General features: G+C 43.8%; 1 protein-coding gene across 1 annotated transcript in view; it reads left to right on the top strand.

The window, feature by feature from the left end:
• The window catches only part of LOC144503771 (serine/threonine-protein kinase 17B-like), a 32,498-nt gene extending 18,103 nt beyond the window's left edge, over nucleotides 1–14,395 (top strand). Inside the window, exons 5-7 of the mRNA XM_078228620.1 lie at nucleotides 704–752; nucleotides 3,618–3,797; nucleotides 12,508–14,395. Coding sequence (XP_078084746.1) covers nucleotides 704–752; nucleotides 3,618–3,797; nucleotides 12,508–12,799 — 521 coding nt within the window. The 3' untranslated portion in view covers nucleotides 12,800–14,395. The remainder of the gene's footprint in view (nucleotides 1–703; nucleotides 753–3,617; nucleotides 3,798–12,507) is intronic.
• The last annotated feature ends 8,345 nt before the right edge of the window (nucleotides 14,396–22,740 follow it).

Genomic DNA, 22,740 nt, shown 5'->3' with positions numbered 1-22,740 from the left:
CAGTCATCCTTACTTTCTATACTCCAGTCCCCTTACAATAAAGACCAACATACTATTTGGCTTCATAATTGCTTGCTACAGCTGGCACTTTGTTTTTCTTGTACAAAACCATCTGAATCTTTCTGAACATCATATAAAGGTTTGTCACCATTTCATAAATATTCTGTTTTTACCAAAGTGAATAACCTCTCATTTTGCCATATTATGCTCCATCTGCCACTTAATTTCCACTCATTTACCCTGTGTGTATTTCTTTGTGTCATCCTCACAGCTTACTGTCCAATCTAGCTTTGTAATGTTACCAAACCTGGATACATTACCCTTGAACCCTTCATAGAAGTCAGTGATATAGATTGCAAATTGCTGAAACCCTGTCACTGATCCTTGATACACCACACTAGTTACAACCTGTTAACTTGAAAATGTCCTTTTACCCCTACTCTTTGCTTTCTGTCCGTTAACTGATCCTCTATCCATGCCAATATATTACCCCAACCCCTGAGCCCTGTATAATCTTTTTCTGTATCACTTTACTGAATGCCTTTTAGAAACCCAAATGTACAACATCCACAGGTCCCCTTTTATCTCACTTTCTAGTTATGTTCTCACAAAACTCTAATAAATGTGTAAAATATGATTTACATTTCATAAGATGGAATTCATTGGGATGTTTCAACTTATGTAGTTTCCCTTTCTTTTGCAGCTCCTGAAATCTTGAATTATGATCCAATTTCCACAGGAACAGACATGTGGTATGTTAACATTATGTAGTAAAAGTGCCCTTGTACCTGAGAATGTCATGGAAGTGAGCAAATTTCATGATAGATGGGTGCATTGATGATGCTGCAAACCAGTACATGTCAGGAAATGTACACCACAAGATTCCCATAACCATACCCCTGTGCAGGTTCACCTGACATTGCTGATCTTTGTGTCTTTTAGCATTTTGCCTCCTTACTGACATTGCATTGTACTTCAAAATCGTGCTCTCAGTTGTCACATATTCTGTAGAGACCACCAACTTTTAAAAAGAAATTGGAACCTCCAGTGATGATCCATCAATATTTAATGTTTTAAGGCTTTTATTGTAACAAACAGACTAAAGGCAGTATTTGTTAAACACTTTTTGTAAGCAACTTGCACATTAAGCTATAGAACGGAGCATCATTTTTTTTTGCTTTTAACGCAAAAAAAGCCCAGTTTGCCAATATACTTTATGCTATCCCTCAAGTGGACATGCAATTCTCCTGGAAAATGTCCAAAATGATTCTCCGGTCCTGAGGATTTGTTTCCATCATTTTCCTTTCCCAACCTGATAATTTTGTAACCCTAAAACTGTCTTTGTGAGGGTTTTTCCTGGAGATTCTCCCTCTGTGCAACATAGGTGAACCTTCCAGTCTCATTCAGATCCTCATGCAAGACTTGATTTCAATCTGAGCATGAACTCCTACCCACATTCCTGCATTGTTAACCAGAGATACTTTGCACCCTCTGTCCCCAGCCCGAGCGGTGAGGTTTGATATTTTTAGGAAAAATTACAACCTGATCTCATAACGGCATCTTATGAACACCATCTCAAATCCCATCTCCCTGGCAGTGTGAATCACATGGGCTTTGGAACCAGATAGAAATGCAGATTAGCCAATCTTTCGACTCAACTCTCTTATCTTTGAAGTCAATAGACAGTTTAGAGCATAACTGTTCAGAACCTGACAATTTCAACATCCTTTTGGGACTTTGGAAACCAGCAATCTAACCGGTAAACACAGATGCTGTCGCTATTGTCTCCAAGTGTGAAGACTTTGTACTTTCTTTCCAGCAAAAGAACCCCGATCTCCCTTTAATTGTTACTCAGCTGCATCATTCCGATTTACTCAATGGTTGTGGATGACGATCTATCATTCGTTTTTAAATTGTTCAATTGCTGAAGGATGATCATAGAATCCCGACAGTACAGAAGGAGGCTACTCAGCCCACCAAGTCAGTACCGACCACAATCCCACCCAGGCCCTATTTCTGCAACTCCATGCATTTACCCTGCTAATCCCCCTGATACTAGGATCAATTTAGCATGGACAATCAACCTAACCCACACATCTTTGGATTGTGGGAGGAAACAGGAGCACCCAGAGGAAACCCATGCAGACACAGGGAGAATGGGCAAACTCCACACAGACAGTGACCCGAGGCCGGAACCTGGGACATTGGCGCTGTGAGGCAGCAGTGCTAGCCACCGTGCTGCCCCATGATCAGAATGAATTGGTGTTTGAAAATTACAGAAGGCCATTGGGATTCTGAGTTCAAAACAAGATGCTGGAAATGTTCAGCAGGTCTGACAGCGTTTCTGGAGAGAGATGCAGAGTTTCATCAAGCTCTCGGAAGGTCACAGACCTGAAATGTTAATTCTGTTTCTCTCTAAACAGATGCTGCCCGACCTGCTGAATCAGCATTTTCTCTTGTTAGGAAGGTCACATGACCCTTTTCATTTTACCTCAGATTAAAGACACGGCCTAAAGTGTCAGCCACAGGCCCGTCCATGAGTTTGTGTCATATGTAGTGCCATTATCCTGCTGGATGCCTTTGATGCGCCCGATTTCAGCATCTGCTTATTAAGGAAAGGAAGTTAATTTGACTACTCCAGTTCAAAGGTGAATTTGAATGCAAGATGGAGCCCAGTGGGACACGTAAAGAAAATATTACATGGAGCTTCAGTTTTAAATCTAGCAAACATATCATCCATGTGTCATGACTAAGGCCATCACTTTTGGCTTTGCAAAGTATCCAGTCTACCTCAGATCAGCCTGGAAGGGCAAGGTATCTCAAAAGTTTGAGCAACAGACGAAGCTAGCTGTTTCGTGCTGATGCTATACAGTAGCAACACAAGTGACATTCCCCCCTAACAGGATGCCACCTATCACAGAAATGAATAATGTGAGATATTAATTTCAGTGCCAATGTGCTAAGTATATACACCATCCATTCCAAAGATTGGTGGACTGTATCAAATAGCATTTCCCTTTCGCTGTTCACAGCTGAGAAGGTGCAGACTATATCTAACCAGCATGTGTTTGCAAACCCAAAACACAGTGTGCAACATTGGATGTAATTCCACGATTTGGCAACATTTGCTGAATGATCCTCGGTGTGCTAAGAATTACGCTGACAACCAATTTAAGACTGTCAGTCAGGTTCACAGTGTGGCACATTTGCGTGTATTGGAAGCTACATATATTAATTCACAGGGCCTGTTCTTTGCAGACAGAGAACATAGACATGTATTGCGCCTTTTTCAGCTGAACAAAATAAGTGACAACCATTCCTTGGTTCATTCCTCAGGGCAATGCCTTGACCAGTCAGCCAAGCTGCCTATTTCAAACAATACTTGGCAGTTAACCACCAGTCACCATCAACTGCAAATTAATTGGATAAAAAACTGTCTTTTCACCGTATCATTTTCATAGTTGTGATATTTCAAAGAGATTGCTGTACCAATACTGTCTCTTAAAAATGATACCAAAGTTGTGTAATGATACATATATAACTGGGATTCTTTGCATTGAAATGGACAAACAATTATAGATTCTGCTTTACAGCTTTGTTTTGTCTGTTATCTACAGGAGCATTGGAGTGTTGGTTTATATGCTGCTGACAGGAAAGTCTCCATTTCAGGGTGAAGATAAACAAGAGACTTTTCTCAATATCTCTCAAGTTAATGTTGATTATTCAGAAGAAACATTTGAAGGCATCTCTAAAACTGCCATTGAATTTATTCAGCAACTTCTAGTCAAAGAACCTAAGTGAGTATACATTTGATGAGAAAAATAAAGTCACATAATTACAAAAAAGCATTTTCAAATGGTTCACAAATTCTGCAGCAAGTTGTTTTCGCATGACAAAGTTGTCACGTAGTATTTTAGATAGCTTTAATGTTTTCTGTGATTATCACCAAGCTACAATTGTCATTTCGACTTTCCTCAAGTTAAAAATTAACATTGGTAAAGGTATCTTGAAGAAAAATAGAGGATTTGGTTCTTATTGGATTCAGGTTCTGATTTACTCCGTGGTTGTGGATGACAATCAGTCATTCGTTTTTGAATTGTTCAGTTGCTGAAGAATGATACGAATGAATTGGTGTTTGAAAATCACAGAAGGCCATCAGGATCCTGAGTTCAAAACAAAGTGCTGGAAACATTCAGCAGGTCTGGCAGCATTTCTGGAGAGAGATGCAGAGATTCATCAAGCTTTCAGAAGGTCACAGACCTGAAATATTAACTTTGTTTCTCTCTCAACCGATGCTGTCCGACCTGTTGAATACTTCCAGCATTTTCTATTCTTATTTCTGATTTCCAGCACTCTCAGTATTTTGGATTTGCCAAAGGAATCCTGGCTGGCCGTCCTTGACTTGTGGATGAATGGAAGATTTATTTAGGCCCAGTTGTAGTTCCATCTGGATGTTCTCAAACTATAGTAATCTGTGTTATCCCGCACTCTAACAACTGGAATTCTTTGCTCACTGTCACTATCAGCACCATCCATTCTCTGCGTGCTGGCTAATAAAGATTTTACTGTACTTGACATATTGGATTTTTGCCCTTCAGCAAAATTTAAAATGGTGAGAGTGGGAAGGAAAGACTGTGGAACAACAGTGACAGGAGTCTTTGGGGATAATTCAGAAGGCACAACATAAATTCATTCCAAGGAAGAGGAAGCATGTTAAGGAGAGGATGAGGCAACCATGGCTGATAAGGGAAGTCAGGGATAGCAAAGGAAAGAGCATACTGTGAGGCGAGGAATAGGGGGAAGTCAGAGGATTGGGAAGCCTTTAAAAGCAAGCAGAGGACAACTAAAAAAACTAGTAAGGGTGGAGAAGATGAAATATGAGGGTAAGCTAGCTAGTAATATAAAAGAAGATTGCAAGAGTATTTTTAGATATATAAAAAGTAAGAGAGAGAAGAATGGACATTGGACCACTGTGAAGTGAGGCTAGAGAAGTAATAATGGGGGACAAAGAAATGGCAGAGGAACTGAATGGGTACTTTGTATCAGTCTTCCTGGTGGAAGACACCAGTAACATGCCAGAATTTCAAGAGTCAGGGGGCAGAGGTAAAGGAGAAGGTGCTAGGGAAGCTGAAAGGTCTAAAGGTGGATAAATCACCCAGACCAGATGGACTACACCCCAAGGTTCTGAAGGAGATAGTTGAGGAGATTGTGAAGGTATTGGTGGTGATCTTTCAGGAAGCACTGGAGTCAGGGAAGGTTCCAGAGGACTGAAAAAAGGCTATTGTAACACCCCTGTTTAAGAAGGGAGCCATGAGGTGGAGATGCCGGCATTGGACTGGGGTAGGCACGTTAAGAAATCTCACAAAACCAGGTTAAAGTCCAACAGACTTATTTGAAATCACAATCTTTTGGAGTGCTGCTCCTTCACCTGATGAAGGAGCAGCGCTCCGAAAGCTCATGATTCCAAATAAAGCTGTTGGACTTTAACCTGGTATTGTGAGACTTCTTACTAAGAAGGGAGGGCGAAGTTGGGAAATTATAGGCCAGTTAACCTGACTTCGGTCGTGAGTAAGATCTTGGAGTCCATTATTAAGGATGAAATTGTGGAGTACTTGGAAATGCATGGCAAAATAGGGCTGAGTCAGCACAGCTTCGTCAAAGGGAGATCATGTCTGACAAACCTGTTAGAATTCTTTGCGGAAGTAATGAAGTTAGACAAGGAAGAGCCAGTGGACGTGATTTATTTGAATTTCCGGAAAACCTTTGACAAGGTGTCTTACAGGAGGCTTCTAAATAAGCTAAGAGCCAATGATGTTAGAGGCAAGGTACTGGCATGGATAGAAGATTGGATGAAGACACAAAGCAGAGTGTGGGATAAGGGGTCCTTTTCAGGATGGCAACCGGTGGTGTTTCACAGGGGTCAATGTTGGGACCACAACTTTTCACTATATACATTAATGATTTGGAACTGAGAGCGTGGTTGCTAAATTTGCGGATGATACCAAGATTTGTAAAGGGACAGGTACTGTTGAGGAAGTGGGGAGTCTGCAGAATGACTTGGACAGGCTTAGAGAGTGGGCAAAGAAGTAGCAGATGGAATACAATGTGGGAAAGTGTGCAGCTATTCACTTTGGTAGGAAGAATAGACGCGTAGACTATTTTCTAAATGAGGAAAGGTTTGGAAATCTGAAGTACAAAGGGACTTGGGAGTCCTAGTTCAGGACTCTCTGAAGCTTATCATGCAGGTTCAGTTGGCAGTTAGGAAGGTAAATTCAATGTTAGCATTCATTTCTAGAGGGCTACAGTACAAGAGCAGGGATGGACTGCTGAAGCTGTACAAGGCTCTGGACAGACCCCATTTGGAATATTGTAAGCAGTTTTGGGCCCCATACCTGTCGAACGTACAGAGGAGGTTCACAAGAATGATCTCGGGAATGAAGGGTTTGTCATATGAGGAGTGGTTGAGGAGTCTGTGCCTACACTTGATGGAGTTTAAAAGGATGAGGGGGGATCTAATTGAAACTTACAGAATACTGAGAGGCCGAGATAGAGTGGGCGTGGAGAGGTTGTTTCCACTAATAGGAGAGACTAGAACTTGAGGGCACAACCTCAGAGTGAAGGGACGCTCCTTTAAAAAGATGAAGAGGAATTTCTTCAGCCAGAGGATGGTGAATCTGTGGAACTCATTGCCACTAGGGCTGTGGAGGCCAGATCATTGAATGTCTTTAAGACAGAGATATATAGGTTCTTGATCAATAAGGGGATCAAGGGTTACAAGGAGAAGGCAGGAGAATGCGGATAAGAATCATATCAGCCATGATTGAATGGCAGAGCAAACTAGATGGACCGCATGGCCTAATTCTGCTCCTATATCTTATGGTCTTATGGTAATTCTTGACCAGATAACTGAATCAGGGGCTTGGTTTAAAATTTGAAGAGGTTTGGGGAATTGCAACCATGGGGATGGAATGCAACTGATCGGGGTTGAATAGCATAAATTGCTGTCTTAGAGCTTGAGTGTATGCTAGATAAGTCAGTTGTTAAGGTTTCGCAGGATATTAAGCAAGGTGGACATCGTGATTTGTCGATATTTGTTGAAAGTTCTGGGTTAATGAGGTGAATGGTACCAATCCATAAATTTTATCAATTAACTTATTTAGCATGAAGGTAGAAAGGAAGATTGGTTAGCAAATACTCAGTTGCACTTTGTTCAATGACAAACAAGGCAGACAAATGATTTGTAAATGATTAGATGATTGGTTAACACTGCAGAAGCACTTAACTGTTGCAACTGATTCTTTGATGTCCTATAGCAGCATTCTTGTTTGGGTCTTATGTTGGAGTCGTGCATAACATTTGTGTTTCATAAATTTGGAATATAACCAGGGAAAATAATTTTGTATTTGAGTATTTCTGCAAAACAAACAGTTTAAGATTCATTGAGCTCGCATTGTGCGCATTTGCGTGGACTGGAAGCTACATATGTTAATACACAGGGTTCTGATATCTACAGACAGAACCTTGCACCTATTTCATAGAATTTCTACAATGGAGACCATTCAGACCACCGAGTCTGCACCGATTCTCTAACGGAATATCTCACCCAGGACCTCTCCCCTGCTCTACCTATGTAATCACCATTTACCATGGATAATATGCACATCTTGGATCCCTCAGGGGCAATTTTGCATGGCCAGTCCACCTACCCTGCATATCTTGGTCTGTGGGAGGGAACTGGAGCACCTGCAGGAAACCCACACAGATGCGGGGAGAACATGCAAATTCCACACAAGACCGTCACCGAAGATTGGAAATGAACTTGGGGTCCCTGGTGCTGTCGAGGCAGCAGTACTTGCCACTGGTTCAATTCTGACCTTTGGTGACTGTCTTGTGTGGAGTTTGCATATTCTCCCTATGTCTGCATGCGTTTCCTGCAGGTGCTCCGGTTCCCTCCCACAGACCAAGATCTCATCAGGACATTCTTGTGATGTCCTGATGAGATCAAGATGCAAAGCTTCGATAAAATATATTTTTTCAGCAATACTCAAGTTCTGTACGACTAAATGACCAATTTTGTATTTGCTGCTTTTGAACTCTGAATCTAAAAAATGAAATATGCTGATGCAAACATTTTTGAATACATAAGCAATGCCTTGAATATAGTAACCAAGGAAAAACTTCATTGTGCCTTCCATTATTTTGGTGTATACATGAAAAATACTTTCACTGTTCCAAGAAAAAGTTCCATGGGCTTTTTATCATGAGCATTTTTCCTTTGCTGTAGTGAGGGAGGAGCAGGGCTAAGAAGACTGGAAAATTCTGAAAATTTGGAAGTAGAGCTTCTAAGGCATCAACGCTGCGGGAGGGATCCCTGGAGCTGAAAGGACTGAGACACTTGTGACAACACTAGAAGATGCAGTGCCCTTGAAAATGAGTAGTTGTGCTGATCATAGAATAAATATATCAGAACTTGGTGGGAATGGTGAAATACGGTATCTCTAAAAGACAGCAAGGATCTGCTGTTGATGTCTGGGAGTACTTGGGAAAGAGCTCTACTGTCTTCGAGTTACAACAAGGGTCTTGAGTCTGCCAAAAGAGCCTAGGATTATGAGCGTTGGAGAAAGGTTACAGGGTCCATCAGTTATCGGAATGTGTTATTCTGGGTTATGACACCACCATGCATCTGTTGTGAAAGAGTTGGGGTTGAAGAGGCAAGATAGTGGTTTGGGTATTGAAGAATTGGAATGAAGAGTTCTGGGATGTAGGTGGGGCTATCAGACCCTTCAATTTCATCATCCACAATTCAATTCACAAGTAATTGCTGCTGCCTCATTCTGTCTATCTCCTACATGAATTGGAGTTAGAATCTAGATTGTACTTTGTAGGTGATTGAGCAACCTTTTCCCTTTCTACAGAAAACTTCTGTGGATCAAAAACTAGGTTATTATGTATCTCATTCTTAACCTGTGAGAACATTTCCAAGCAAATGAATTCTGCTGTCACAAAGCTGTTTTAAAGCTTTAATTTAGTCGATTGGTAAATTTTGCTCACTTGAGCTAATCCTCAGAAGAAATTTTGAACATTTTGCTGTATGGTTTTTTTTCCCCATTTAATTCTCATATCATTCCTTAGTATTATCATTTGGAGTTGCAACTGAAAGATTTTAGGACTTTGCAGTATAAATTAACTTTAAAACTTTATGGTTCGAATTCTCAATTTCTAATACTAGGGCCCTCAGTTGGCTTGACCTACAAGATAAGAATAACTATTATTTATGAATTGAGTAGAATTTGTTAAGCCAAGATTTTACGTATATTTAAAGCAGTGAAAACAACATAGAAGTTCCTTATCCCTCAAGATCCGAGGAGTCTTTGAACATTTCCAGCATGGGTGATGTCTCTTTGTTTTTGAAGTGCCGCTGAACTGTGTCCAGAAGAGTCATACCACATAAGCCAAGATAACACTATCAACAAAGACTGCGGGGGCGATTCTTCCATCCTGCTGCGCTGCCACTCTGCGGTCGGGATCGGCGAGTTGGGGGAAAGATGAGGTCAGCGATCGGGGTGGGAAGGCGGAGTGATCGGGGTAGGGTTGTTGGGCCAGGGCATGCTTGGAGTGCCAATGATCAGGCCATGGAGGTGTGAAAGAGCCGGTGTCGCGGGGCTGGCCAGCGAGTTGGCCAGCAGTCGGGAGGCCGGCAGACGGGGCCACTGCACATGCGCTGATCTCGGTGCTGACAGATTGGGGCATGCACAGTGGCCTGCTCAGTGTTATGCTGCCGGCCTCTCCAGCAGGAATAGGCCCCGCCCCCAGATTTCTTACATTATGTATGCTGGTGCAGTCAGCAGTGCAGACTGTGGGAGATTCTTCTCTGAAATGCCACTGAAGAAACCAGAGTGATTTTACTCCAGTTTGCACGCAAATTCGACACTTGGAATTTGTTTGGAAGAATCGCCCCCTACAATTTTCCAACTTTTATTTCCATATCTCATTATTCCTCCTCCTCTATTTGGAAATACTCCAAATTCACCTCTTCCATTGACTTATGATACAAGTCATCTTGTGTCACCCCATCTTTGCCATCCCTGTTTCATGGGTTGTAAGCTGAGGCACAGCTCAATCTCTTCCTTCTTTAAGCCTCAGAAGTTTACATTTCATTGCAAATAAATGATACATTTCCTTTAGATACAGGGCAGTAACAAATTAGGTCACATTCTCTTGTCAACATATTTTAACCCATTCCCATAAATACTAAAACCATTAAGAACATTTCCTATCATAATATCCGATAATAAAGAAAATTCCCCTGCTATATCCCCCTGGAGTGGCACGGTAGCACAGTGGTTAGCACTGCTGCTTCACAGCACCAGGGATCTGGGTTCGATTCCCGGCTTAGTTCACTGTCTGGAGTTTGCACATTCTCCCCGTGTCTGTGTGGGTTTCCTGCAGGTGCTCCAGTTTCCTCCCGCATTCTGAAAGAAGTGCTGGTTAGGTGCATTGATCCGAACAGGTGCCAGACTGTGGCGACTAGGGGAATTTCACTGTAATTTCATTGCAGTGTTAATGTAAGCCTTACTTGTGACGAATAAATAAACTTTAAACTTTAACTTTAAACTTTTACATATCAATTAAAGCAATGCATGGTTTCTTTAAATATTATGGCTGTGCTGATTCTTTGGAAGTGTCATCCAGTGGGGATGCTCATTCCCCACAACCCCAAAATGTTTTCTTTCTCAACATTTAATAATACAATGCGCTAAAACAACATCCATATCTAACAATAGTTTTCGGAAGCTCCAGAATCAATGAATCTAAAGTTTGGTACTCTCTAAATGTAAAGAACAAACTAGTTTTAGTCATTTCTTCAAACACAACTGCTGAATCACAGATTCGTAGGCACTTAAATTATAAAGAAATTAAATGTCTGTTTCTCACAAACAAGAAACTTCCTATAAAGAATTCTAACTGCCTTGATTGTGCGTTGTCTCACTAACAGAAATTAAAACTAAACCAATTAAAAGTGATTATGGAATAAAATCCATAGATATTACAGACCAACAACATATCCTAAAATTAGTAGATCTTACACAACTGAAAGCAGATCATGAATCCAATTTGCTAGATAGGTTTTCTTTCTTTTTGTTCATGGGATGTGAGCGTCACTGGCAAGGTTCATTGTCCATCCCTTATTGCTTTTGAAAACAATTAAGGGTCAACCACATTGCTGTGGATCCGGAGTCACAAGTAAGCCTGGTCAGATAAAGCTTCAGATTTTCTTCTGCAAAGACCATTAATAAACCAGATCGGTTTTTGTAACAAGTGATAAGTTTCATGGTCACCATTACTGAGACTAGCTTTCTGTAGTATGTGGAGGTTACAAAAGGAAACTATTATTACTTGCCTTATAAGGTGTCATCCACTGTGTTTCCGTAAGTCCATCCATTTAATTTTCTTTTAGCTGACTGTATTTCAGTACTTGTCCATAAATATAAATCAGTGGTTCTAGCTGGAATTCATTTGTATGAAAGAAAGTGAAAATCATAGGATTGTGCCCTATTTTCACTTCATGTAAAACTTGTTAAAGAAACAACTTCTGTAATGTTTTCTGTTGAGTTAACCTCAATTCTGTAACGTTCAGCAGATGCTTCAATTTGAAGGGGGAAACATACCCTACTAGTATGGTAACCTTTCTGCATACCAGTCTTGACTCATTCTTATATTCATGAAGGCATTTCAAGATTGACATTGACTTGATGGGTTGCTGTATCTACTTTTGTTAAATAAGAACAAAGAAAATTACAGCACAGGAACAGGCCCTTCGGCCCTCCAAGCCTGCACCGACCATGCTACCCCATCTGGGGGCGGCACGGTAGCACAGTGGTTAGCACTGCTGCTTCACAGCTCCAGGGACCTGGGTTCGATTCCCGGCTTGGGCCACTGTCTGTGTGGAGTTTGCACATTCTCCTCGTGTCTGCGTGGGTTTCCTCCGGGTGCTCCGGTTTCCTCCCACGGTCCAAAGATGTGCGGGTTAGGTTGATTGGCCGTGCTAGAAAATTGCCCTTAGTGTCCTGAAATGTGTAGGTTAGAGGGATTAGTGGGTAAATATGTAGGGATATGGGGGTAGGGCCTGGGTGGGATTGTGGTCGGTGCAGACTCGATGGGCCGAATGGCCTCTTTCTGTACTGTAGGGATTCTATGATTGAACTAAAAACCCCTACCCTCCGGGGACCATATCCCTCTATTCCCATCATATTCATGTATTTGTCAAGACACCCCTTAAAAGTCACTATCGTATCTGCTTCCACTACCTCTCCCTATAGTTTTACAAATAAATCAATGGTCTATTTGACAACTTTGAAATTGATCTTTAGCTGTTCTAAGTCACTGGCAGATGCATAATGATTGGTTTAATGTGACTGCGCAACTATTTTCACTGTTCTAATTTATCTCCGTCCTTTCGTCTTTAAAAAAAAATTTGACATTATAACTTCTCCTTTCATCTTGAAGGAACCGATCAAATGCTGAAGCATGTCTTTTTCATCCATGGCTGCAAGCAGAAGAATTGATGAGTAGCCCTGTGCCTGAAATTATGCCATGTGCTTCACAGACGGAAGAGTGCGTTAAGCCTTTAGAAGAAAATCCCATACGATCCCTCACATTTGGTGTGTGCAGACATTTGGATAAAGAAAATATTTCTGAAGAATCAACCATCGTTCCCAAACGGTTCCGGTTTGATGATTCTTACAAAAGTTGTCATGAGGTCACGGGAATTGGTATTCTGAAACTGGAGTATAGTTAGTTGTGAAAGGATTGCACTTTGGAAAACTTCCTTTCCTTTTTTATGTTGGGCTTGATCACTTTATAAAAGTGATCCAGATGTATGTGACTTGTAAGCACATAAATGTTTTCTTGGTAAATTTAAGCAGTGACTTTCAGTGAAGCACTGATATATTAGCACTTTCAAACTTTTTTAAAAAGTTACACGGAGGCACACATCAACGTTTTTGCACTTATCGCAACAGGAAATACCCTTATAAAATGATTTAGAATTATGGCTATTATATTTAGGATAATGAGCAACTTTAAAAAGATGTTTTAAATGTCTACTTGATTCATTCCATGTTGAATGGTTCCGATAGTACCCAGGCATGAATCTCCTTTTTAAGGCAGCTTGGATATACTGGACAGCTGTGACTGGGGTCAGTGATTATAGTTGGCAACTTTTATATAATATAGTTATTCAAGATTTTTCACATTTGGAACAAATCCATGTAAAGGATAATTTGTTTGAATATATTGTGATTATCTGAGAGAACCTGATATGGTTCAGTATGTAAGCAGGTTTTTTAAACTTGTTCAAATGGTGTGTTGCAATTGTAGTTGCAGGTTGAAAACTTTGTTCTTCTAAACAATAAAATTCAGTGTAAAATGAAATGATTCCTTGCAGAGAAAATTGCTTCTGTTGCACTCTGTTTAAAAATTTGCATTCCCTTCAGTTCTACCAGGGTTCAACGTTGGTTGGTAGCCTAATAAAGATTTGATTCTCAGTTTTTAGTATGAATGTACATAGATCTCAAAAACACATTCTGAACATACCACTAAAAGTTCTTAATTGCTTTCATTAATAATGTTGCCAGGTTTTTTTCCTGCTTCTGTGCTCACCTTTTCATTCTTTCATGGTGGATAGAAGAAAAATTTATGGGCTGACCAATGCAGAGGCGGAAAATACTGGCCCATATCTATTCATGTTCTTAAATTAGTGCAATCAAATTTGGCATTGTTCTCAACAATTTCAGAAGGAAATCTTGAGATTTATAAAAGATTATAACTCTTTTCTGGATGTGATTTGGTGTGTTGATTCTGCATATTAAATTGAAGGAATAGATGGAGCTAAAAATATTTGAAGCAAATATTTTTCTGCACTTTTTTCCACTTTTGTGACAGTTGCCTTGTTTAAGACAACGGGTTAAAAATTTTAAAGGAGTCGATGGACATGTGGAAATGGTCTGTCATAAATGAGAATTGGGTATGTTTGGGAATATACTACCTGCCAATATTTGGAGAGATATTTTAATTGTTTCATCAAGATTAATATTTTATGCTTTTAGATATCCAGTCAAAATTTAATATAATGATGCAGGAAGCTGAATCATAGCTTTAAACATATAATGCCTGGGTTATGGCCACTATGGAGGCCATGGAATCTTTAACCCAATGAAGATGACATTTTCCCTTGTGAGGGTTTGAAACTGTAAGGTTATATATCTAATTTTGAAACATTCATGTTAATGTTTTGTAATTTGAAAATTAATCTGATGAAATATGGCTTTCCATGCTTGGAAATCTTTTCATTTTTATGACATTTTACAAATTATAATAAATGTAATTTCTCAGGAAACATATTGTCAATTTATTTCACTCAAACTCAGTCTTTGTAATTTATGAAACAAATATATTTATTATATATGTGAAGTTCTTAGCTTCCAGAATTAAGTTCTGTCTGCCTTTTTAATTTATTTTAGAAAGGCAAAAGTATTGCTTATTTCTTGGTCACCGAAGAAAAGACAGGTGGGTGCACTTGAAACCTCTTCTCAGAATTTATGAAAACCAAATTAGTTTTTTGGCGGGGGGAGGTTGGGGTGGCGTAAATAAGCCAACAACTTATAGCAATGGTTCAATATTTAACAACTTTTGCTTATTATTTATGCTGAATAGAGCCAGATGACAACTTTTAGTTCAGGAATCCAAAATTCAAGCTTCAATGGAAATTTATGATATGACACATTTGATAAATGAAGGATGTCCAATCCGCAGTCTACTTGGACAAGGTACTGCACAAGAGACTTCTCTATAAGATTAAAGTCTCCATTATTAGTGGTAATTATTGAACTGAATTGTGAACTGGCTGAAAATCTATAGGCATGAAGTAGTATACAGATCTGTTTGAAGACCATTCACTTCTGGTGGTGCACAGGAGTCACTATTAGTTTTATTGCTTTTTGTTATTAATGACCTAGATGTAGGTGTTGGGGCACAAAGTTTGAATACGATACTAAGAATTGTGGGTTTGGGTGTTCAGGATTCTAGACAATGCTCAAGTGTTTCAGGTGGATCTTGATGCACCTGAAACTGAAATTGGACAGAATTGTAACTGTCCAACTAAGTTCGCAGATGACATGAAAATTGGTGTGTTAAATAGAGAGGTGGAAGGCCTTAGATTACAGGCAGAACATTGGCAAATGGAAATTAACCTTAAAATGTGAGGTGATGTGTTTTGGGAGGACTAACAATGCAAAGGAATATGCAATAAATGGTAAGATGCTAGGAAGCACAGAGGACTGGAGAGACCTTGAGGTGCAAGTCAGAAGATCCCTGAAGGCAGCAGTACAGATAGATAAAGGTGGTTAAGAAAGCATATGGGATATTTGCCTTTATTAGCTAAGGCATGGAATTTAAGAGCAGGGAGGTCATGATGGAGCTGTATAAAACACTTGTTAGGCCACATCTAGAGTACTGTGTAGTTCTGGTCACCACACTATAGGAAAGATTGCACAAGGAAGGGTGCAGAGGAGCTTGGTCTGGGCTGGAGCTTTTCGGCTATGAAGCAAGGCTGATTAGGTTGGGTTTGTTTTCCTTGGAACAAAGAAGGCTGGGGGGGGGGGGGGGTGGAATCTGATGGAGGTGTACAAAATTGAGGGACATAGGGTAAATAGGAAAAAACTTTTTCCCTTAGTAGAGGGGTCAATAACCAGGGGCCACAGATTTACAGTAAGGGGCAGGAGATTTAGAAGAGATTTGAGGATTTGGGATTTTTCATCCAGAGGGTTGTTAGAATCTGGAACTCACTGCCTGAAAGGGTGTTAGAGGTGGGAACTCTCTCAAAATTTAGGAAGCATTTAGATGAGCATTTGAAACGCAATAGCCTATGGACTAAGTGCTGGAAAATGGGATTAGAATAGGTAGGTATTTGATGACCAGTACAGACACCATGGGCAGAAGGGCTGCTTTCTGTGCTGTAAAACTATGACTTGCATGTTTAATTTAACTGTGCAGTGCTTCTGTACATTGACAGTGAATACTGAATATATGTACATAAGCCAGGAAAAGGCATTAATAGGCAGTGAAAGGGAGATCTGGGGCCTGATTTTACCATTTTGATTCTAAGTGCTGGGCGGACTTCAATCTGGGAGTGTTTCAGATTTGTTCCAGATCCGGAGAACCGGTTTTAGACCTGTTCTCTGGTGCCCCCATACGCACACTCTGCCTGAAAAAATCAGCAATTCTGAATTGTGCTGCACATGCCTGTGGGCGGGGCTTATCGTGCCCAAAAGCCTGCTGCTCTGATTGGTGCCTCCAACTGTCTGCTCACCAAAAAAATGATAGAATGCAGCTCCCCTACCACATCGTGCCCGGGCCGGATAATGCCTCCCCCAAGCCCCCACAGACATTGCCCCACCCCTACAACATTACTGACCCCCTTATCCCCCTCACCTGCCTGCCACCCAGACCGATTGCGGCCCCCTTCTTGCCCCCCTTTCCCCCCCTCCCAAACGATCTCGGGCAGATTGGCAGTGGACCCCCCCTTCCTCCTCACTCATCTCAGGCAGTGGCAATGGATCCCTCTTCCCCCTCAATCATCTCCGGTAGAGTGGCGGCGGACCCCCCTTCCCCCTCACACATCTCAGGCAGAGAGATCCTACAGATATCAGGCAGGGTGATCCCCCTTACTCCCACCCCAGACCCTCTTGCTTGGGCCCCCATCTCCTCTGGACTCCGATGGCTATGTAGCTGTCTTCCCCTCCCCCCTCCCCCAGGAAGATGCAGACCAAGGGGGGCTGATGGAAATGCGGCCTGGGAGGCAGTCGCTGCCTCAGTCAATGCCAAGACACTGGCCCCCCCGAACCAGGAAGCAGTGCCGGAAAAAAGTCAATGACCTCACCGTGCAGCAAGGGTGAGGACTGAAACCCATTTTGCATCTTCCCCCTTATCTCCCCCAGATCCTCCCATCCCCAGCACCCTGCATGCTTTCAGCTCTGACCCCCACGCATCACCTTCCTTTTTGGCATCCATATTTACTAAGGAAACTGGCATGGAGTCTATGGAAATAAGGCAAACAAGTAGGGAGGTCATGGAACCTATACAGGTTAAAGGGGAGGAGGTGCTTGCTGTCTTGAGGCAAATCAGAGTAGATAAATCCCCAGGACTGGACAGGGTATTCCCTTGGACCTTGAAGGAGACTAGTGTTGAAATTACAGGGGCCCTGGCAGATGTATTTAAAATGTCGGTATCCGCGGGTGAGGTGCCGGATGATTGGAGGATGGCTCATGTTGTTCCGTTGTTTAAAAAAGGCTCAAAAAGTAATGCGGGAAATTATAGGCCGGTACGTTTGACGTCAGTAGTAGGTAAATTATTGGAAGGAGTACTAAGAGATAGGATCTACAAATATTTGGATAGACAGGGACTTATTAGAGAGAGTCAACATGGCTTTGTGCGTGGTAGGTCATGTTTAACCAATCTATTAGAGTTTTTCGAGGAGGTTATCAGGAAAGTGGATGAAGGGAAGGCAGTGGATGTTGTCTACATGGACTTCAGTAAGGCCTTTTACAAGGTCCCACATGGGAGGTTAGTCAGGAAGGTTCAGTCGCTAGGTATACATGGAGAGGTAGTAAATTGGATTAGACATTGGCTCAATGGAAGAAGCCAGAGAGTGGTAGTGGAGGATTGCTTATCTGAGTGGAAGCCTGTGACTAGTGGTGTGCCACAGGGATCAGTGCTGGGTCCATTGTTGTTTGTCATCTATATCAATGATCTGGATGATAATGTGGTCAATTGGATCTGCAAATTTGCTGATGATACAAAGATTGGAGGTGTAGTGGACAGTGAGGAAGGTTTTCAAAGCTTGCAGAGGGATTTGGACCAGCTAGAAAAATGGGCTGAAAAATGGCAGATGGAGTTTAATGCAAACAAGTGTGAGGTATTGCACTTTGGAAGGACAGACCCAGGTAGAACATACAAGGTAAATGGTAGGACACTGAAGAGTGCAGTAGAACAGAGGGATCTGGGAATACAGATACCGAATTCCCTAAAAGTGGCGTCACAGGTAGATAGGGTCGTAAAGAGTGCTTTTGGTACATTGGCCTTTATAAATCAAAGTATTGAGTATAAGAGTTGGAATGTTATGGTGAGGTTGTATAAGACATTGGTGAGGCCGAATTTAGAGTATTGTGTGCAGTTTTGGTCACCTAATTACAGGAAGGATATTAATAAGGTTGAAAGAGTGCAGAGGAGGTTTACTAGGATGTTGCTGGGACTTGAGAAACAGTTACAGAGAAAGGTTGAATAGGTTAGGACTTTATTCCCTGGAGTGCAGAAGAATGAGGGGAGATTTGATAGAGGTGTATAAAATTATGATGGGTATAGATAGAGTGAATGCAAGCAGGCTTTTTCCACTGAGGCTAGGGGAGAAAATAACTAGAGGACATGGGTTAAGGGTGAGGGGGGGAAAGTTTAAAGGGAATATTAGGGGGGGCTTCTTCACACAGTGGTGGGAGTGTGGAATGAGCTGCCAGATGAGGTGGTGAATGCGGGCTCACTTTTAACATTTAAGAAAAACTTGGACAGGTACATGGATGAGAGGGCTGTGGAGGGTGGTCCAGGTGCAGGTCAGTGGGACTAGGCAGAAAAATGGTTCAGCACAGCCAAGAAGGGCCAAAAGGCCTGTTTCTGTGCTGTAATGTTCTATGGCTCCAGGCCATATGCTGCTCCTCTGCGATCACTTCTCCCTCAGCTGCTGAAGATGCAGCAACAGAGCTAGGGAATGCAGGAGGGGTTGATGGCCACACTGGACCGACTGTGAGGCTGTTGGGAGGAGTCCCAAAGGTTTCAGGGAGACCAGCTATTGCCTGTCTTGCGTGCTTCCCAGGCCAACACTGCAAGGGTGATGTCTGCAATGGAAAGCCTGGGGCAGGGGATCCTCCGCACGGCTCCAAGCAATGGCCGGGCCACAGCAGAGTCCCAGAGGGCCACAGCCGAGTCACAGTGGGCCACACAGCTAAAGGACTGAACAGGCTTCTTGAGATTCTGCGGCCCATAGCTGAGAGGTTCGAGAGCTTGCAGGAGACCCAGCAGGACAGCGCTGAGATACAGGGGGCTATGGCAGCAGCAGTTGAGAATATAGCCCAGTCTGAGGGTCATGGCTGAGGGGTTGCAGAGCATAGCCCAATCTGAGGGCATTTGCAGCTATTGAGAGGTGGCCCCTGGCTCAAGTGGCCATTGCAGAGGGCTTGACTACCATGGGTAGGACACAGGTGGTCCTCCAGGACTGGCAGTGCCAGGTGATACCGGAGCTTCTGGAGCTCACTGCAGAAGCACCGCCGTCCAATGGAGTGACCCAGGGGCCCACAGGAACCCCAAGGGAGGGGGAGGGGCTCGAGCACATGCCGGGGCCTTCGAGCCAGGAGACTGTGGCTGTGGCTACATCTTCTGACTCCCCCTTCCTGACACCGGGGCATCTCGGGGGCATGGAAAACATCCCAGACACCTAGAAGCAGGCCAGGGTCCTCGAGGCCTAGGGCCTCTAGAGGACACCCGCCACGTGCATCATAGGCCATGGGGCGAGTAGGCAGCTGGCCCCCTCCACCTCTGATGTACATTCTGGGGTGTCACTGTGATGTAGTGGTAGGTCACGTAAGGTTAGGAAGTTGTAGTTGCACTGAGATGGCACGGGTGAAGGGCTGCACTAGTTAGATATTTAAGCACCTTAACATTTTCTGTTCACAAGTTTTTGTTACAACGTCTTATTTAAACACCTTTATTGTAAATAAATATTTTTTCACCATTCACCTGTGACTAATTTATCTCGATTATGAATCCTCTTCCATTGATGATCGCCTGAGGGATGCTTCATGTTGATGTCACCGAGAAAAGGAAGACATTGGTTTCCCAGACCCCACGAGCGATTCTCTCCCATCCCCCACCTCACCTGTCCCAGGGCCCTGTATGGGGGTTTCAGATCCCTTACTCACTCCACAGACGTGGCCCAGGTGCCAGCGTGCATGTGGAGCTCAGGTAGGAGTCAGATGAGTTTGTACCAGGGCGGCATCATCATCATCATGGTGCTTAAGTGAGTCATCATCACCCTCTTGCCTGCCAAAAAACTCGCTAACACATGGTACCCAGGCCCACCACTCTGGTGTGACAATGTGCAGGATATAGAAGAAATTTGGGGGGAGTGGGGGAATGGAACCCACAGACAAAACCCCTAGTGAGAGAACCGCCTGATTATCAGGGCCTTCCTTGCCACCCTCACATGCCTCATTTGGGTTGTCAGCCCTCAAGCGCCTGGTTGGTGTTCCTCGGCATGTTGTTCCTCATCCTCCCCTTCCTCCTCCTCCTGCTGGTCATCCTCCCCGGTGATGGCCGGCTGGTCAGCCTCCACGTCTTCCTCTAAGAGGTCACCCCTCCGTAGAGCCAGATTGTGCAAGGCACAGCACACGACCACTGTGCGGGAAGAGATCACAGGGCTGTATTGGAGGGCCCTGCCAGATCTGTCTAGGCACCGGAATTGCATCTTGAGGAGCCCAGTGCACCTCTCCACTATCGTGTGGGTGGCTGCATGGGCCTCATTATAGCGGGTCTCCGCCTCAGACACAGGCCTCCACACAAACGTTATCAGCCATGTCTGAAGCGGGTAACCCATATCATGCAGGAGCCAACCTCGCAGCCTGCACTCCTCCTCGAATGCCTCCGGGATGTCAGAGCTCCTGACAATGAAGCTGACATGCGCGCTGCCTGGATATCTGGCGCAGACATGCATGATGGTCGCACACGAGCTGAACATTCAGGGAGTGGAACCCCTTCTATTTTCAAATCTTCGTGGATTCTGTAGGGGGGGCGCCTTGAGGGCGACATGTGTGCAATCAATCGCCCCCGGCACGTTTGGCATCCCCACAATGGCTGCAAACCCTGCAACCCGGGCTTCCTGCTGCGCCTGGTCCAGGTTGAAGTTGATGAACTGGCCAGACCAGGCATACAGGTCTTCAGTGACCTGCCTCACACAGGCGTGCACGGCAGATTGGGAGATGCCACAGACATCTCTGCTCGGGGTCTGGAAAAAGCAAGTTGTGTAGAAGTTTAGAGTGGCCGTCAATTTGACAGCCACCAAGAGTGGGTGCTCCCCCCTGTCTCTTGGTGCCAGGTCCTGCAACAGGTTGCACAGGTGTTGCACGGTCTCCTTTCTGAGTCGGAGATGTTGGCAGCACACGTCCGACATCTGCTCAAAGGACACTCGTGTACAGAACTGGCGGGGTCTCTGCTCCCTCCTTCTCCTATGACCCCCCTCTGGGTGAATGGCAGCTACCTCCTGCTTCTGGTGGTCCTCTTCCTCGGGTGCTAGAAGTGGTAAGGCCCAGCCCTCCTGTGCCTGCAATTCTTCCTCCTGCTGCTCCTCCTCCTCCTCAGCTCCAGCAGCAACCAAAAGAACAGCTATATCTCTTGGTTGCATAGAAAAAGTCATGTGTCACTCTGAAGGGCAAGGAGGGAGGGGAGATGGAGAGGAACACATGTAGAGGTTATAGAACGCTGCTTGTCCCGAGCACATCAACAGTCACTGTCCATACCCCCCAATTCCTCCAGCCACATGCTCCCCACAATCACAGCTCCTTGCAAAGTTGAGAGGCTGCAGCAGTGCAATTTGCAAGGGCTTTGTGCATCCTTCAGCTAGAAGTGAGCTGAGTGCATAGTGACCTAGCAGCTCGGCAAGACCCGAGGTCAGTGTTGAGACCCGGGTCCGTGCTGCAAGTTGGACATTGGAGATCCTGCAGAGCAACAGTCCCCCAACCTCATCTCCACACAATCGCAGTGCCGCCACTGACCCAAGACAGAAAATGGCCGCAACAACAGGACACCCGTGAGTAGCAGAGAGCTGTCGGACGTTATATACTTACCTCCTCATTAACCCTCACTGATGGAACGCCCAAATCAGGCTTTTATGGAGCATGTCTGTTTTGCGCCAATTCCGGAATGGCGAACACGGTGGTAAAGGGGGAAGTGCGGCACGGTAGCACAGTGGTTAGCACTGCTGCTTCACAGCTCCAGGGTCCCGGGTTCGATTCCCGGCTCGGGTCACTGTGTGGAGTTTGCACATTCTCCTCGTGTCTGCGTGGGTTTCCTCCGGGTGCTCCGGTTTCCTCCCACAGTCCAAAGATGTGCGGGTTAGGTTGATTGGCCAGGTTAAAAATTGCCCCTCAGAGTCCTGAGATGCGTAGGTTAGCGGGATTAGCGGGTAAATATGTGGGGGTAGGACCTGGGTGGGATTGTGGTTAGTGCAGACTCGATGGGCCGAATGGCCTCCTTCTGCACTGTAGGGTTTCTATGATCTATGATTTCTATGAAGTGCTGGTAAAGTTGGGCGTGAAGCCCATTAATTCAATTTAAATGCATTCAAATGCATTTAAATTGCCATCACACCCGTTTCGGGCACGGTCCCGATGATGGCCATTTTAGGCGCTTGGTAAAGGGGGAATGGGCGCAGAGGCAGTCGCGGATCGCGCTACTTGCCTCACGCCCGACTTTACCAAGTTTTCGCGCCCGAAAACAGGTGCAATTTGATGGTAAAATCAGGCCCCTGGTCTGAACAAATTTAGGTGTGAATTATACTGTAAATGGCAGAACCCTTAGGAACATTAACATACAGAGGGATCTGGGCGTGGAGGTCCACAGTTCCCTAAAAGTGACAACACA

This window comes from Mustelus asterias, chromosome 14 (genome assembly GCF_964213995.1).
Source record: "Mustelus asterias chromosome 14, sMusAst1.hap1.1, whole genome shotgun sequence".
NCBI classification, from domain to species: domain Eukaryota; kingdom Metazoa; phylum Chordata; class Chondrichthyes; order Carcharhiniformes; family Triakidae; genus Mustelus; species Mustelus asterias.
The sequence above is the reverse complement of the archived record's forward strand: the minus strand, read 5'-3'. Positions and strand labels throughout refer to the sequence as shown.